Source organism: Pieris napi, chromosome 7 (assembly GCF_905475465.1).
Source record: "Pieris napi chromosome 7, ilPieNapi1.2, whole genome shotgun sequence".
NCBI lineage: Eukaryota > Metazoa > Arthropoda > Insecta > Lepidoptera > Pieridae > Pieris > Pieris napi.
In genome coordinates this window covers 10,258,970-10,277,547 of record NC_062240.1, presented here as the reverse complement: position 1 = coordinate 10,277,547, position 18,578 = coordinate 10,258,970, and the positions used below count along the sequence as shown (strand labels likewise).

Sequence of the window (18,578 nt, the reverse complement as noted above, 5' to 3'; positions counted from 1 at the left end):
TACTTTCAAATAACTGCCCCACGGACAAACCTTTTTTAAACTGCTTAAAATGGGGGAAAAGTACCTAACTGGAGAAAGAGACAAAAACTCGCCTATGTAGATAGCTTTGCATCTCAAGGCGTGATATTTTTATTAATTTTATGATATCCCTTGAATATATAAACAGGAGCTTAATCTTAATACTTTAAATGTCTGATGTGTTATTGAAGAAATATACATAGTTACTAAAAATAATTAATAGGCGATTTCTTGTACCAACACATGCTGTGTAGCAAGAAATATGCAGATCGTTCGAGAAAGCGTGAACGAATTATGAACATGTCAATCTCTATGTTGCAAAGTTTAAACTCTCACGTACAACTAATGTTAAGCCAGAAGCTACTATTTACTAGCGAAATATGAATGAACATCTGATGATAATATTATTTATAAATATTGTATTTCCATTTCCATTGGAAATGGGGCGGTCACATTGCCCGCATTTGTGATTGCAGATGAGTCAAGAAGACCCTTACTTGGAATGGCCAAGTGGGAAGAAGTAAGTAAAACTATAATTATTATGTTATTTATAATGAAACTATAATTAAGACTCATTAATAACTCAAGACTAATGCTGAACATGAAATTAAATAAATAAATAAAACTCTGAGCATTAACCCTAAATGGTGGCAGCATTTCCTTGCTTTATTGCAAAACAAACAACCACTTTTAATCATTGCTTGTGTATTTGTCCCACGTGAAAAAAGCGTCCGAAGAGAACAATTATTTTCATTATTATTGTTCTAAGTGATGTATGAATTTTATTAGATTATAATAAGTTATGATCAGCGTCTAGCCTAGCGTAGCTAAGCCACATTTTGTGTGGCGGAGAAAAGTACGCGCATGTACTTTTAGTATGTAAAAAACTTGAAAAACGGAAACTACTTTACACACACGTACGTAACATAGGTCGTTGTGTTTGACACATTTTACGCCGAATCTGACACAAATATTAGAAGATTATGACATTTTTAGTTTAAAAATCAGTGCGCGCAACTTTTAATTGATTATATGTCTATAGTGGTTGGCTGGAAGAGATCGTTCGAAAGCGATAAGGCCCCGCCCCTCATTTTTTTATTTATTTTAATTGTATTTCTGTATACTTTCAACGAAGTGTTAATAAATAAATATATCTATTACAGCAAATATATGAAAGTAGAACGACATTATCAATATAAAATTTTCCAGAATAAAACAGTTCATTCGTCTTCCATAACTGTATTTTATGAAAAAGAATATACGTTTCTTTGTAAAGAAATAGTGCATATAGATCTAAATGAGTCAGTTTTAGTAAGGAGTGTAATTATTAGTAATGAGATATGCGCACGCGATGCGCGGCGTCGCAGGCGGCTTGAATGCGCGAGGGGCCCCGTTATTGTGGAGCCTCCACCAACTTAAACTAGCTAGCCTAAAAATTCTTTATTATTCTTTTGTCATCGAATCCTAACCTTGACCTCCCATTCATATTTAGGTATGCTTTAAAAAAAATCTATATGATTTTTATATTGATACCAATAATAAAATCGATGCATCAGATTCATATTTACTCTGTAAATTTGACCATATATCGGACTTCCGAAGAAAACTCAATTGTTTAGCCAGATTTGGCGCCAGATGCACAGTTTACTACTTCTCTATAATATTATTTTCGATCCTAAATCTTTACTTAAAATAAAATTGTATGTTATTTTCTGGCGGTAGTTTTGATATGCGTTCCCTTGACAGACTAATCCTGAAACTGAATGCCATCACTCCTCCTTTACTGTGCAAATTATCCAGCTTTGGAACTGAATCAGACGAGCTGTCTTTAAATTATTTAAGAATCTTTTTTTTTGAGCATTTCTCGTCTACCTCGTAATTAATTACTTATATTAATCGTGATTCATTAACCCTAATATTAGCTTGTAGTTTTTTATTAATTTTTTTTTAGATTTTAGTGTAGTGATACATTGTAGTATTACATGTGATTTTATGCTTTTTATTAATAACTATGCACTTCTTGTACTTAAAATATTGCATTCTTTAGTATCCTGTTAAAAATTATCTTTCACAAACACTACTGTTTTTATGTTTTTATTTAAAATTATATATTAAGCAACAAAGCGCTGCCAGTGTATAAAGACGAAAGTGTTCTATTCAGTTAAATAGATGGGCTAATTTAACATCTAAATTTTAAATAAACAAATGTTTTTTTTTTTTAAATTAGTCACACAAAAATTATTTTCTTTAGTTCATCAGAGGGGCCTCAAATACCGCACCACAACGCCGCCATCCCTGTAATCGTTAGTCCAACGTACCGGCTGCACTAGTTTTTAAATAGTTACATTATGTAAGCGACGAGTGCATTGTAACTGATTGATTGTGTAGAGATATGATTTATTACAGCTAGCACTTTTTATGAGCAGCTATTGGGTCAACAAGTGTTTTAATGCAATGTTTAATTGCCTGACATAATAATAACATTCAATAACTGAAATGAGGCAATTTTAATCAACATTTTTTATATATAACAGTTAAGAGCCCATGGAGTTTCACATTGCTAGAAGGAATTGGTAAGCTCTTTTCTTGAAGGACCCTAAGTCGAATTGGTTCGGAAATGTAGAAATTATTGTTGTAAGTTTTGTTGTTAGGTATTTTCTTGATCAGCGATTATTTATTCTAAGACAAAATGTGTTTATGTTCCATAAAAATTCACACAGTAAATATAATATTTTTATAAAAATATTATATTTATTAAAAAGTTAATAAAGTGAAAAAATAGAACACAACAGTGTCTTACCTTAAGTAAGTGTCACTGGACACTTTATTATGTTAAATATCCTTATTAGTAAATTAGGTTAGACTTAAATTACTTATTATTATTAAGTTAGGGTAATTCGTAAAGAACCATGATGTCTCAGCAAAGACACATGTGTTAAAAATAAATAATTAAAATAGTAATACCTGAGGGGGTTTCTTTTTCAACGCTTTCCTACTCAATGTCCGTATCACACCATATAAATTCTCCATTTTCACAAAAAACACAAATCACACACAATTCATTTTTAATAAGAATTAGTTATAAGAAAAAATATGGATTTCACGTTGCGCGAACGAAGTGCAGCGACGGTATGCACTCGATCGAGGCGCATCGCAAATAATTTTTAATAAATATTAATGCATTCTCATTTCGTCGCTCCGATAAGTCGCTGAATTTTTAATTACCGCTTCGTGTTTATGATAAATTCAGTCAACATATATGAAAGTTGGCATATTTATAATACATATACTATATATGTAGTGAAGATAAAGGCAAAATAACAGTGATCTTCTATAATTGCATTGTGTACGTAAAAATGTTAATATATAGTAAGTGAATAAAGCAAAAATGTATGCGTGCTAATAGGAGGAATAGGAGTTCCAAGTTGAATAGGTTGAATTAAGGGGAACATTAAGAATCTTACCCAAAGAGTTATAGGTATAGTTAAAGGTTTGCAAAGAAATTATATTGACAGCGTTTGATAAAAAAGAAATCACTATTCAGAACTATGTACAAAAGCAATATATAAGTCGTGATCATAACTATACATTAACAACAAATCAATATTAAATATAGTTTAGTAGCACGGGCCACGGACATGCTGACCGGTTGTCACAACTCACAGCTCTGAGAAACGCATAGACATTAGACAACTCCGGGAAATGCGAACTATCGTTTACAGTTGTATTTGGCTTACACAAGAACGGAATTCGTTTTTTATCTGTGACATTGACACAGCTCAAGAAATGGCGGGTTGAGTCGCTGCTCTGTTGAATTGGCGGTTTGCAAAAATTTTATGGACCCGTTTGTGGAATTTTCTAGATAACCTAACGATAATATGTATATATCGTCGGTCTACAGACTTTTTATTTTAAACAAAATAAGCTTAAGCTAATTACAGATTACTCCAATGCGGCAACTATTTACATTTATATCACAGGCAAAACAATACATACACTTAGAAAAAAACACAACACTTAACAGTAATAGATTAAAATATTTACAAAAAGACTAACCATTTCTTACAGTATAGGAACTGACTTAGCTTTTGACTTTATAGCCTGGCAGGTAAAGAAAGTATAAATAAGAAAAGATTTCGTGTCTGTTGAAGAAAAATAAACATAATGAATACCTACGTACCCAAATACACACTTTTTATAGAACACAGCTCCTTATCACAATTACCAGTTAGTCAAGTAGTGTGTCCGCGAAAAAGGGTTTTTAAAAACTTAAAGTTAAAATGAATACAACCGGTCCGATTTGAGGTCCGTTTAATACTAAATATTACAAGTGTTCTATTATATTTATATCCTATTCTTAAAGGCCTACGTGACCGTTGTGCTGACACATTGTTCTCACGCTCTACAAGGAAACGTTACTTAGTAAGAACTAAGAGTGGTTCGTAAATCATGTAAGAGTGGTTCGTAAATCATGTAACAGCACTTCGGCTATTGAAATATAAAGGATCTTTGTACTACTATGTTGCAATGGTTTTTGTTTATATAAAATATAATTATCCTATGGTGGTGACACACGGGATTATATAACTCCTCCCTCCTTAAGAGCGAAATTATCAGGGGATTGCACATGCAAATTCTGATTATTTCGCCACTGCAACATATTAATTATCTTATTTTTTTATAAAAAACACAACAATTAGCAAAATACAATAAAAGAGTGCCTAAACTAATGCTTTTCACTTTCACTGAATTGCCCATTTCACTATCACTATCTATGTTTCAGCATGTAAGACATGTGTTGCAAGTCACTAAGGTCCATTCCTTGTAAGTTTACTGGATTCTGATTTTCCTTAGAGTTCACTGGTGGCTGTAACTCCAGCAGCTTAATGGATGGGATACGTTCTGATGACATATTTTCTGTATGAACACTGTTGATGTAATTGATGTTGAGATCGCAGGGTTAATCTATAGTAATTACATATGTTCCCTTTATAGAGTTTCGGCTTATCTCATTTTTGCAATTCTTTTGAATAATGATTTGATTACGGGTGTATAATATTCATCTATTAGTTGATATTTTTTGTACCTTTACCTCTTCTATAATTACTGTATTCTGGTAACAGTTGGATGGGTTTTCCTTGAAGGTCATCAACTCCTCAATGGATGTCGTTTCAGGATACGGTGCCCCTGTTTTCTTGTGTGCAGAGATAATTTTCCTCAGAGACTTGTTTGCAAGGCTGTATAAGCGGTAAGTATGTTACACCTTTCACCAGGATATAGGGATATTTAGGAATGATTATTAAGGTTAGGTTTTTAGGGTCATGAAAGATAGGTAAGGGATACATTTTATTATAACTATAAGTTGAATTGGTTATTAAAGCTACCTCTAATACAAAAGTTATTTTCCTGTCTATCTAATAATATGTATGATTTAATATTAATCGTATCTTTCTAATTCGCTTATTTTTATATAAAGCGTTCTAAAATTACTTACAAAAAGATTATATAAACTTAAAACATATAGTATAGTAGAGTATACTGCATTATTTTCTTTAGTACTTATGTCTATTAAAAATTTTTTTTTTACACGTTTTAGTTTTTCGTCCATAATTTTTTTGAGTTATTGTGTAATATTTCTGATGAATTAATGAGTCCATCTAACATTTTGAAAACAACTGTTAAACGCTTGTTTGTGGAAATTTTGTTGATTACCTAATTGATTTATTAACTGTTCATATCGTTGAGCATCTTCCTGATCTAAGTTTCCAGTTATCATTTTAATAATAGAGCCTAGAGGGTTCAATATTCCTCTTCGTACTCGGTGTGAAGGGATTATTTGCCTAATCTTTTCAGTAGTTATTCTTTGCAAATACTCTACTTGTTCCCTAATTCCTAAAAATTCTTTAAACTAAGGCTTATCATCACTTACTATCTTACTAAAATTACTATATTTCCTATTGTTATATCCTAATTCCATCAGTAGGCCATTTAAATCTAATACCTTAAAAATAAGCCAGTTATCCTGTTGGATGAAGGCTGTTCCCTGTCTTACGGATCCCTGGATTGTTTTCAACCTTTTGAAGTTGAAGGCCCAAGCTGGGGCTCGTGAGTGTCATCATGATCACTAAGCACCACCTTTGAAGGTCGTTTTATGTTTTTAATTTTTACCTTTTTGTGTTTACCTCTAATTGTAATAGGGATGGTGTTTCTTTCAGGTTTTCCTGTAACTATGGCCTTTTCAAAACAAGTTTTGTCCTTACTTCTGCGAGTGTTTATTAATTTTGTGTAAATTGTTTTCCCTTCTGGCAACGGGACGTCGGATTCGCCACCGCGTTTTTCTCTAGAGTTTTCCTTAAACGTTAACATTTTATCAGATATGTATTTGTATAAAATTTTTATTCTTTTGGCGTGATCTTTAATTAATTTTTGCAAGTATCGTTTCTCGAAGTCTATATTGAATGCGTTTTCAGAATCTACATGGCCAAACACTACTTCAAACGGTGTTAAAGTTGTTACAGTATGAATCGCATTATTATGTGCCATGATGAGTGATATAATAGATGCGGCGTCGGTACATTGTTGTTCGTATTTTGTCAGTCTGTTAATTTCAATTAAGGTGGAATGAAAACGTTCAACTATTCCCATTGAATTAGGGTTCCTAGGCGTGCCGATATGTATTTGGATTTTATAGAGTGACATCATTTCTCTCAATAGATCGTTGTTGAATTCAGTACCAGGGTCGCAGCTTATTTTCTTAGGTATGCCGTAAAATGAAAAGTATTTTATTAGTGCGCGGATAACGTCAGGTGTGCCGTTACTAGGAATTTCAATTGCCTGTCTTAGTTTGCTAAAAGCGTCAACTAAGGTGAGGTATGTTTTTCCTTCGATACTAAATATATCTATAAATAATTCCTGGAATGGGGCATCTTGCGTTTGAGTTAACTGTAAATATGGTTTCAAAGGCTTTCGGTCATATTTCATTTGTTTACAGGCTTCACAAGAATTAATTACTGCTGATATAGTTTCTTTCATGTTATTCCAAAAGAAGTGTCGCCTGATGCGTGTAAAAGTTTCTTGAATATCTCTGTGACAGGTTTTTCCGCGATGAAATTTCAGAATAACGGCATTCTGTTCATTTTCATCGTCAATAAAAACGATTCTTTCCGTAGACTCATAAAATTGAATTGATCCACCTTTAAAAAGCCTAATTACCATGTTGCTGAATTGTTTGCGATGTTCCGTATATCCGAAATATATAAAATATTTCTTTTTGGGTTTTATGTATTCTTTCAGGAATTGTTTGATTAAATAATTACACAATTACTCAATAATTATAGCTCACAGAATTTGATGTGAATCTAACTTATAATTAGGTACACTTACTTTAGGGGTTGCAGAATTTCATGCACTAACCTACTTACTTCTATGTTTCTTTAATTTACTTATTACAATTTACGTTTATACGAATTTAACTCTAACAAAGTCTTAAAACTATCGTTAAGATGAGAGATGTCGATCTCAAAATAACAAAAGAAAAGTGGAGAGGGCTGGATTTGAAAGGTGAAAAGGTGACTTACCAGTACATCGCTGCCTCAACACTCGCACAAAACACCCTTAACGCTTTTGGATTTTCGTTCTTGACAAATTTATTTGTTCTTTTGAATAGCCGTTTTTAGCAATCGCGACGTAGTTTCCCCTTTTTAGGTAAGCAGAATTTGATGCTCGAACCGATAATTGAGAAGTACGTGCAGCTAGAGCGACTATCCTGTCCTCAGCGCCAGTCAAGTAGTGTGTCCGCGAAAAAGGGTTTTTAAAAACTTAAAGTTAAAATGAATACAACCGGTCCGATTTGAGGTCCGTTTAATACTAAATATTACAAGTGTTCTATTATATTTATATCCTATTCTTAAAGGCCTACGTGACCGTTGTGCTGACACATTGTTCTCACGCTCTACAAGGAAACGTTACTTAGTAAGAACTAAGAGTGGTTCGTAAATCATGTAAGAGTGGTTCGTAAATCATGTAACAGCACTTCGGCTATTGAAATATAAAGGATCTTTGTACTACTATGTTGCAATGGTTTTTGTTTATATAAAATATAATTATCCTATGGTGGTGACACACGGGATTATATAACTAGTTACAAAACATTCATTCAAATTGCTACCAGTGTTTTTAAAATCGTCTTTTGTTTACTAAACACTTTCTACACATGTGAATATATGTAAAGAAATAATAATACTTATTTTAGATTGTTAGTTATCTGTCTTGTGTCAAAACTGACTTTTTAATTAATTGTAATATGGAGAATTTGTGTGTCTGTAAAAGATGCGAGTTTTGGCTCGGCACAAGAATTTTTGTTTTTGTTAGAACATTTTCGAATTTTAATTAAGGATAAGATTAAAATAATTGTTTTGATATTTGTAATGATTTATTTTTTCGTTAATTATTAGTGTTTAAAATATATATTATATACATACATATATAGTTATTATAGCAACACATTGTAATTTCATTTATTATATAAAATATCTATGGTTATGTGGTTGCCTGTAGATACTTAAGGCTGTTTATATAACTTCCGCTCAGTAGTAATTTTCATATTAGCAGTAGCCAACATGGACCTAAAGGCCTAATTTGCATGAAATCGGTCAAGCGTGAGCCGTCGATGCTTCCTATCATTAACTGCACTCGCTGATACACTTTCACGATCCGTTATGTTTATATGTTACAATCCGTCAACATAAAATACATGTCTTTATTGTAATTTTATTTATTCATAAAAGCACTCAGTAATACAGTCTACATATTTTACATCACTCACTTTTTTAAAGGTTTAACCAAACGTTTAAGGGGAAGGTAATCAGGGCGCATAGACAAGAGGCATTAACAGTAGTATATGTGGAAAGTCGAAAACTAAATTTGTATGAAAATTTGTCGACACGAACTGTCATTTTGATGACTAAACCCCTAGATCTTTAAAGGCACGGTGCTTCTAATGCGAGGTGAATGTGTGTGTGCTACCACTTTCAAGTAAATAAAGATTTGTTTATTATAAAATATTTACTTTTTAAACAATTATTATAGGAACTGTTTATAATCTATAGATTGTGTATACTTTTATTGTCACATTAGATTTTTTATAATCTTCATTTTAATTAATTTGTGATGTTCTGTGTTTAAATATAATTTATTCGGTTTTCAAATCTAGGGCGTCGAACGGGACGAGACGAGAAGAACTGAGGCCTAAGGCCGATCAAATAGAAGAGTAATGATACATTTTTTATGGAAAACTTAAGAAGCCGTAGCCGTTAGAACTAAATGGAACCACGAATATGCATCGTTCGAAAATAATATGTTTTGCTATAAAATTGTATGGACAGTCGATGTGTTCTAATTTTCAAAAAAATAATTTATCATGTAATTGATGAAACTATCGTAAATTCCTCGGCATCTGATAAGAAAACTCTCAGTCACTCTAGTTTTAAGATGAAAGTAAAATATTGAATGACAATTTTCATCCGATTTTTGTGTGTTAGTACCTAATCTTTAAAGTTTACTGTATACAGTTTTGATGCATTAAAAATAAATTAACAAATAAAAAATGAACAATTTGAATGTCAACGAGATCTTTATATGGACGAATTGACATAGAATTTATTTAAATCTAGTGTCAATATAAGGTTTGTTTTAAATTAATGGTAAAGGTATATAAAAAAAACGCTTCATTATTAGTGTTAGTATCCACAGTAGCCACATTTCTAATTTATAGAATGGTACCACAGATTACACAAGTAAGGAAAAAGCACATAACATCACAGGTAAAAAAATAATGATGCTGTCCACTTAATAGTAGTCCAAGCATTTATCGATTAGATGTCGCTCACTGGAACATGACATAACTGTACAGAATCTGTGGCGAGCGCGACATTTTAAAATTATAGATATAACTATGGATATTCTTTTGATATTGATCTATTAAAAAAAATATACGCCTACACACATATAATATAATTAATAATGACTGAATTACCAAAAAAAATACTGATATTACTAAAGCAAATTGGTTATAGAATCTAGGATATCAGAATCTGAAAAATATGGACAGAGCGTAAATTATCAGTAGGAAAAACTATTGCGGAAAACGTTGCGCCTACTTTATAAGATTTACTATAACGACCAGTTATAAATTAAGTCGTTCGCCTTGTAGACATCTTTAAGAAATGCGAATATAAATGCATTTGGTATAAAAACACGGATATACCTTTAGGAAACAATTAAACCCACGTCCAGGCTTCAATAAGAGTAGATATACTTTACTTTAATAAGTTGCATTGATCTGCTTAGCGCCTTCTGAAGTTCTCATTTCATTTTCACACACGTATATAACATATTTTTATAAGTATTGTCCTAATATTAATGTGTTTGAGAGCATAAATAAAATAAAATATACTCTTCAATATAGGTTTATTTTATGTATTTGCAAAACTCTGATTTCATGATGTTATCAAGAAAAATTTGCCCCAGCTTCTAGAATTTTCTTTCCAATACTTAGCTTTCAAATGACTGTCACATTTAAACGATTATTTATATACAAAATTACAAAGCGAAGATTTGGCAGCACTAATCTATTCCCCATTAGTCATACAATAGATTTTTACGTAAGTTAATTGGATTCACAGACCATTGCATTGGAAAGGGTGCAATAACTAGTGTGTGTGATGAAAGTGGTCATAATTGGCCAGTCCACCTGTGGATGGTGTCTGGAAAGTGCGCACGCTCTGATTCAGTCGACATAGTGCGTAGGGGCATCTACTTTCCTTCAGCTAACAAAAAAGCAACTAAAATTACTCGTAAATAGTTACCTTTGTAAATTAAAAATCGTTACCAAGATTTGTGACCCAGTAGTAACATATTTTGTTCTGTTTAGTAACTTTGAGTCGGAAATTTTAATTACCAATACTATGTACTATTAACAGTAAATTATATATTCTCAATAAAAGGAACGATTATAGTTCGTAAACTTTAACAAAAACACGCGAAACATAACCCAGAAATGCAGAAAATTCTCATACAAATATTCTATATAACATTAAAAATAATATAAATCGGTATAAATATATAAGTATACACAATGAGCCGACAGGATTTACAGTTCGGCGCGCACGACATTATTGTTAACATACACATAAAAATCATTTGTGCCTTATCTATTCAAAATCCCTATACAATGGAGGATACAATACGAAATAACATTTTTAATTTATGCTTCATCTCATAGTATTTCTTGATAAACAAAAGAAATCAATGGCATTATTTTAATAGAAGCTATTTTTAAAGTTTTGTGTTGTTTTATGCTAAATTTGAAACAAAGTCTATATATTTTTTTGCTGGTACTATACTAAAACATAACCAATGAACTGATATTCCGATGTATTACTATACAAAAAAATACTAATAAAAAATAACCTGTGAAGGCGCAGCGGATAACACGCGCTTAACTCTAGTTTCGATTTCTGATGAAACACCTGGTGTATTTGCCTCATTATGGTTTAAGTTTTAACAACCTGTATTTCATAATAAAATGGTTTTTATATATAATCAATGCTGCAACCCTTTCCCAAATGAGGAGCAAAATAAGTATGCAATTCGTTAAATTTTCACACGCGATGACGTCAATGTTGAGTGGTCACGCGCAGTAGGAAAGGGAAGCGCGCTCCGCTAACCACGCAATTGTCACGAGGCTACACATAGGTTATACGTTCCTAATTCTATTAGTTCTAGGTACCATAGAGCAAATTACAGACTAACAAATTAGGGGCGTTCAAGTATTACGTCACGCAATTTTTGGAGATTGTTGACCCCCCCCCCATGTAACGCGCCGTAACGTATTTCTGTACCCAAGTATAGTAAAACGTTTCGTGACCACCTAGTGACTCTTTATACCTAAAAGTTACCATTATGTGGTGTAAGGTACTGGAAAGTCGAAAATAATATTGACAATAACGCGTAATTCAATCCCCGCCCGGTATCGTACCTTTTTTCAAAAGGAACCCCCCCTCCCAAAATTCGTTACGTAATACTTGAACGCTTCCCATATTTAATTAATCCATTCATTAAAACTAAAACAATACTTTCACGGTTTATCAAAACTCATTTGTTTTCTGTCAAAATGTGATTATTAGTGAGAGAGCAGTGGTTTATGGAGCTTTTAATTCGTTTTTATTAATGTAACCGCGACTGTGGTTTTTATGTAACTAACGGGAAGAAGGTTCTTTTGATGTTAAGTGATACCCATGGATACACACATTGCCAGAAGGTTAGTGCGTTGCTGGCTTTTTAAAAATTGGAACGCTCTTTTCTTGAAGGACCCTAAGTCGAATTAGTTTGGAGATACAGTGGGCAACTGGTGCCACATAGTGGTGGTGCGCGGTAAAAAATGCCTTAAGAAACGCTCGGAAACCTGTTACCTATATTCGAACTTCCGTGAACTATTTTGAGTCCTCTTTATAAATGTTATCGAATAATCAATTATATTTTAGTGTTTGTAACTTCATTAATTTGGTAACCCAGATATTCTATAATCTAAATATTTGGTAGTTGAAGCCAATCTGAGCTCAGCTTATTAAATAAAGTAATTTTAAAATGATGACATGAATATTTAGATACACTTTCACTACACATTGTTTATGTTACTTTACGTGTTTTTATTAAGAAATAGCTTCCTTTATCCATTGTTGAGAAACTCTTGGAAATGAGTGAGATGGGAAATGTATTTTGTGATATTATTATGCAACATATTGATTCGGAGAATTATACGTTTGAAATACGTTGACATACTTAATAATTAGTTTTGTTGTATTAATGTATTCTGACAGTAAAGTTCTAATGTTGATGAGCATTTGTTTTAAATCAATTGTTGCTTATTAAAACCCTTTGAAAAATATAAAATATTATTTATGCATTTATTTCTCTACGTAACGACTATGTAATCATAGTTATTCAGTAATTTCTGCCGTAAAGTAGGGCCCTTTAGAGTAAAATGGGGTGAATGTGAATTAGCCCTAAACCCTCGATTGCCGTTAAAACAGGTGTTATAACAACTGTTTGATATTTTTTTTTGTTATCATAAGATATAATAATTGTGAAATGTTCATCACACGATTAACAGGACCGTAACTTTAAAATACAAGAATGGTCTCATCGAGACATTGTTGATATAGTTGATATTCGACTAATTTCTTCATAATTTTTATCGCAATTATATAAAAGTTATAGGTATACATCTTTTAAATATTCAAACACCTAATGTCTATTTCTTTACCTTCTACCTAGCCCTGCGTTTGTCGTAGTCCACGCAATATAGCTCAATGTTGATAATGTTTTTATGACTAAGATTTGAACGTATACGGTTCGCACTACGTGTTAATTTTAATTCTCTTATACGGGTTGACCGCTTATAAGCGATAAGGCTGCTTGCTGCACTGGGCATTAAGATTTATTAACGTATTTTATTTATTGTATGCAAATCAGTGTACAACTTGTACCTTGACAAAGGAATGGTCTAATTTTTTGCTATTTGAATCGGCGTTAATAGTAATTTTTAGGCTCGATTTCTCATCGTTAATTAGGGAAAAGTTATTTCATGGTTAGGAATTACACCATGACGGAATTAATGTCTAAAGCATGAATTTCTTTCCGTGTAAAATGCAATATAATTTTCAGCTCGGGGTGTTCAAGTATTATCAATAAGTATTGAAATGGTGTGTAATATTTATTACTTGTTTTGGTTATCCACATATAAACAATTTATATTATTCGTAAATTTGGACCTTTGCCTACGTATTTAGTTGTTGCGATTAAGCCACAAATACAAGGAAATCTAATGAGTTTATCAAAAAAACAAAACAACATTGCGAACTGCGAAAGCTTAACATTAACAATGAAGAGTTGATTGCCCTTTCATTAGTGTTTTTACGTATTAATTTATAGTCAGAATTGTAGTCTCGAAACAGCAGGAGGCGAGCTGCAAATATTTTCATAAGTATTCAGCTTTTTTGATAGAATTTGGGCTTTCAGCCATTAAGGCGGCTCTAATAATAAATATCTTCTCATATATGGTATTACGTTTCAAATATATTCATTGGTTACAATAATTTATAAATTTTTTGTAACAGTTTTCGACCTCGTTTTTTGCGTACCTAATATTTGCGCCACGAATTTAAATATTATATTGATAAATCACGCTTGGTAAAATATCGCTCAATATATTATCATAGTATATCAATTACCAGAGGACTTTTGTCTGAATAGTTCATGAAAAAATTACGGAATTAGCTTAAGCTTACTACGTCAGTTAAATACCTGAAGAAAATCAGTTTTTTCCGTCAAATTCTCGAATCTTGCTAGAATTGCTTTCACAGACACTTTGGGCTCGGTTGTCTCCTCATGAATTGTTTCCATATGACCACTGGATGAGGACGAATAACTTTGAGGGCACTTTTTCCTCCTGGGCTCAGGATCACGTGTATCGGCTCCTGAGTCTGAATCGTCAGCCGAGGCATCAAGGCTGGAGGCTTCTGAGGAGTTGATGAGGGAATCCAAACTAGGTGCACGTTTGATGACATCGTCGTCAAACTCGCGCTGCAATTGCAGCCAATTATCGCGCATCGCAGTGTTAAAGCGAGGTCGGTGCATGGTGCGCGCGCAGGCGCGGTCGCCGGGTGACTGCGCGTGCGCAGGTATAGTTGATAGGTTCGCGCTTAGATTGTTTGACCGGACGTAATTTTTATTATTTACATATGTCAATGGATTGAACTTATTATTCTTTGTATAACAGCTATAAATATCACGCAGTGGTTTTCAAATGTGATCATATAATTAAACCAAATTACATTTTGTGAGAAATCACAGAAGTATTTTAACAATGGGCTATTAACATAATTCTCTCAATCTTTTGTTAAGCATTTTTGATTCACTTTTGAAAACAAGATATTTTTAAATAAGATATAAAATCAATCTTAAACCTCTGTCAAGGGACAATAGTCGAAACTTATCGCGGACTCCTCCCTTATGTCCTCCCGTTTTTGATATAAGTCAGACAGAATTTTAGAGAGTAAAGTGAAGAAGAAAGGCATTGAAAGGAATTACATATAAATTCCATTTTGGCATAAACTAATAATAACATATAAACTCCGTTTTGCATTTACAAAACTATTAAAAACCGCGGAATATAAAGTTTTCATCTTTATACAGATAGGTATGAAGCATGTGAATTTAACCTCATTGTCAGTTTAAAAATTGTAACCCGTTATATTCGGGATAAATTAAATTAAATTAAAATTCTGAAGCGTCTAATTTAAGCTTTACACACGCATAAAATGCAAAAATATTAGTACTTATGTCTGAGAAATCTTATCAAAACGATCCAATTTTGTGGTGAAAGTATTATACGATTAAGTCCGGTTTCAATTTATGATTTACGATTTGTTTATTGTTTTTATGTAATTCGCAAATATTTAAGAACATAAGTACAAACTATTAAAAGTAAACTTTTACTAAGCAGTAAACATTATGAAAACTTACATCGATATTGATTGGATTAGAAAAGTGGGGCAAATTTCGTTTCTCATCAATTAATTTGATTTATATAACACAAATATAACTCAAACTCAAAATAACTTTATTCATATAGGTAACCAAGTACACTTATGAACGTCAACATAACGATGTTAAATTAATTCTAAATTTACATTTACTACCAGTTCACAAGTCAAGGGCCTAGAGCGGGCAAGAAACTCTCTGCCACTATTTTTAATCGCCAAGTTTTGAGTCATACAAATTGTTGGAGCTGGAGCAAATCATTCCCAAGTATTAGGATCATTTTAATAATCGTCAAATTTATAAAAAGCTTAAAAAAATTATTTATCTACAGAGTAATAATAATTTAAAAATAGATAAATAAAATAAATATTTGATTCCTGTGGCAGTGTACCTTTAATGCTGGCATCATTTCCGATACTTCTTCGATAAAAAAAAAAATTATAGCAAAATTTACTTCCTTATTTGGATACAAAAAAAGAGAAATAAATAAAGCACAAAGAGTGGACCGTGTAGCTAATAAGCGATCTGTTCCAGACAATCCGATACTGCTGTATTCAGAATCCATACTTGGCATTAAATGTATTATTAGTAAATAAACTAAATTATAATTGAGTAAGACAATTAATAAAATATTAAATTTAATACAACAGAATTATGTTTTGGATTATAGAATGTATGAGAAAAGTAAAACTTGGGACAGTTGGTGACAAGGAAATAGTTGTAAGTGGATGAGTCGTAACTCGTAACGACGAAGCGGTCACTAACGGAGACTAACGGGAGAGATACTGATCTTTAATAGCTTTTCTGCTTAATACTTATATATGTTATATTGTCAAGGTTGAATTTCACAGCTATATTTAATTTATTTTATATTGTATGTCATATAACTTGTGTATAAACTCCTTTAAATCTAAAATCTAAAAGATATTACTGAACATGTCTTAACTGTAATTGGATAAAGAAAATGCAATCAAAAAGAAATGAAAGATAATATTGCGTGTCAACGCGTAGTGAAAAGGAAGGATCTTCGTTATACTTATAATTAAAACCCCCAAAGAGTCATTAAATGGTTCGTTCTTATCAGAATTGAGGCTTAGAGAACAATTTTGTTTGTGGTATGATCTGTCTCTTGTAGATAAATCAAGAAACATTTCAGTCTTTGTTTTGTCAACAATACGAAACTCGCCATCGTTTTCGTTTTACGTTCTTGCTCTTGAAACATCTTAAGTTATATTTCAAATAAATTAATTTCATAGCTGGTTTGTATATGTGATTACATATAGTGAGAATTACATAAAACAGCTTATTGTATGTACAAATCGAATGATTAAAAATCTCGAGCTTGAAGCTGACCGTTGTTGCAGAGATTTACGCGATTATAACTGTATCAATTACTAGATAATCGCATTGCTGAGATCGTTGAACCGCTTGTGGTAATTTCAGAAATAATAGATGATTTTTTCGTGAAATGTAGTACATACAATGGCCATTTTATACTATACAAAAACAATGGTATATACTGTATGCGCCGGCCTTTTAAAAATGCGTACATTTCTTGAAGTTTGATATTTCAATGGGGTGGTTGTGTTACGCGGTAAAACGGGCCTTAAAAATCTCACGAAACTAAACTAAACGAAATGTAAAATATTTTGAAACTAAAATGGCAACATTTCTAAAACCAATAGAATTTTAAATCTGTGTTAGGTAATATTTTAATATCATGTTGAGATCACAAATCGAGGTCAGACTTAAATCTTTATTGCATAATTTAAACTCATATGTCAAAGGAAGTAGGAAGTTCTGTACACATTCAATAGGAAAGTGTTTCTATGAATATTGACAAAGATATGAACTTTAGTCATTATGTATGTACTTAAGTTTGTCTGTATTCTGTTTGTGAAATGTAGGATGTTATTTAAAGATTATGTAAAGATTTTACTATAATTGCCAAATTATTTATGAAATCGTAAATAAAATGGGGACTACTAGTAATGAAGAATTTTTTTTCCCTATTAGCAATTCACGAGATTTGTGTTGGCCTAGTGGCTTCAGCGTGCGACGCTCATCCCTAAGGTCGTAGGTTTGATCCCCGGCTGTGCACCAATGGACTTTCTTTCTATGTGCGTATTTAACATTCGCTCGAACGGTGAAGGAAAACATCGTGAGGAAACCGGCTTGCCTTAGACCGAAAAAGTCGACGGCGTTCGCCAGGCACAGAAGGTTCATCACCTACTTGCCTATCAGATTAACAAATGATCATGAAACATATACAGAAATCTGAAGCCCAAACCTAAAAAAGGTTGTAGCGCCATTGATTTATTTATTTATTAGCAATTCACGAGAAAAAACTAAAATAGATCTGCACCGATACCTTACAGTATAAAGTATCTAATTTTAGATAAGGTTATCTTTTGCCTGTTTGAATTAACTAAATAATAGTTGAGCAGCAACCCTGAGGTCAGAGAGTAATGGATTTCTTATTTCATTAATTAACGCAGAGCGAGAAATGAAAAATAGGTTCCGGAAATACGTCGATAAAATTGGTAGTCGTCTATTTGGGATAAAAAAGTCGTATTGTACGTATCACAAAGAGCGAAGAAAAGCAATTTACCCGCTTAGAACATATTTCATTATCACTATTACGCATATTTCGACATGTATTCTAATTATTTATATTATTTTTTTTTACTTACCTCTAACGTAGTTATACGATATTAAAATAGTATAACTCAGTCCCAGTTTCTTCTTTAACAAAACTGAAATTATAATTTTAACTAACCTGTGAGTACTGAAGCGCGAATTCAGCGATGAGCGAGTGTGCGCTGTGTGCGAGCGGGACGTGCAGCGTGAGCGGGGCGTCGCGCGAAGGTGTCAACTGCAAAGTACTAGGTGCAGGCGACGATGCGCGTAGACCCGAAAACGATAATGACCGACGCACTATGAGACCGCCGGGACCT

At 32.5% G+C, this 18,578-nt stretch overlaps 1 protein-coding gene across 1 annotated transcript in view; it reads right to left on the bottom strand.

Moving 5' to 3' along the window:
* Nucleotides 1-18,578, bottom strand: part of LOC125050776 (myosin-VIIa) — a 77,146-nt gene that overhangs the window by 18,204 nt on the left and 40,364 nt on the right. Inside the window, exon 23 of the mRNA XM_047650771.1 lies at nt 18,401-18,576. Within this exon, the coding sequence (XP_047506727.1) occupies nt 18,401-18,576 (176 nt within the window). The remainder of the gene's footprint in view (nt 1-18,400; nt 18,577-18,578) is intronic.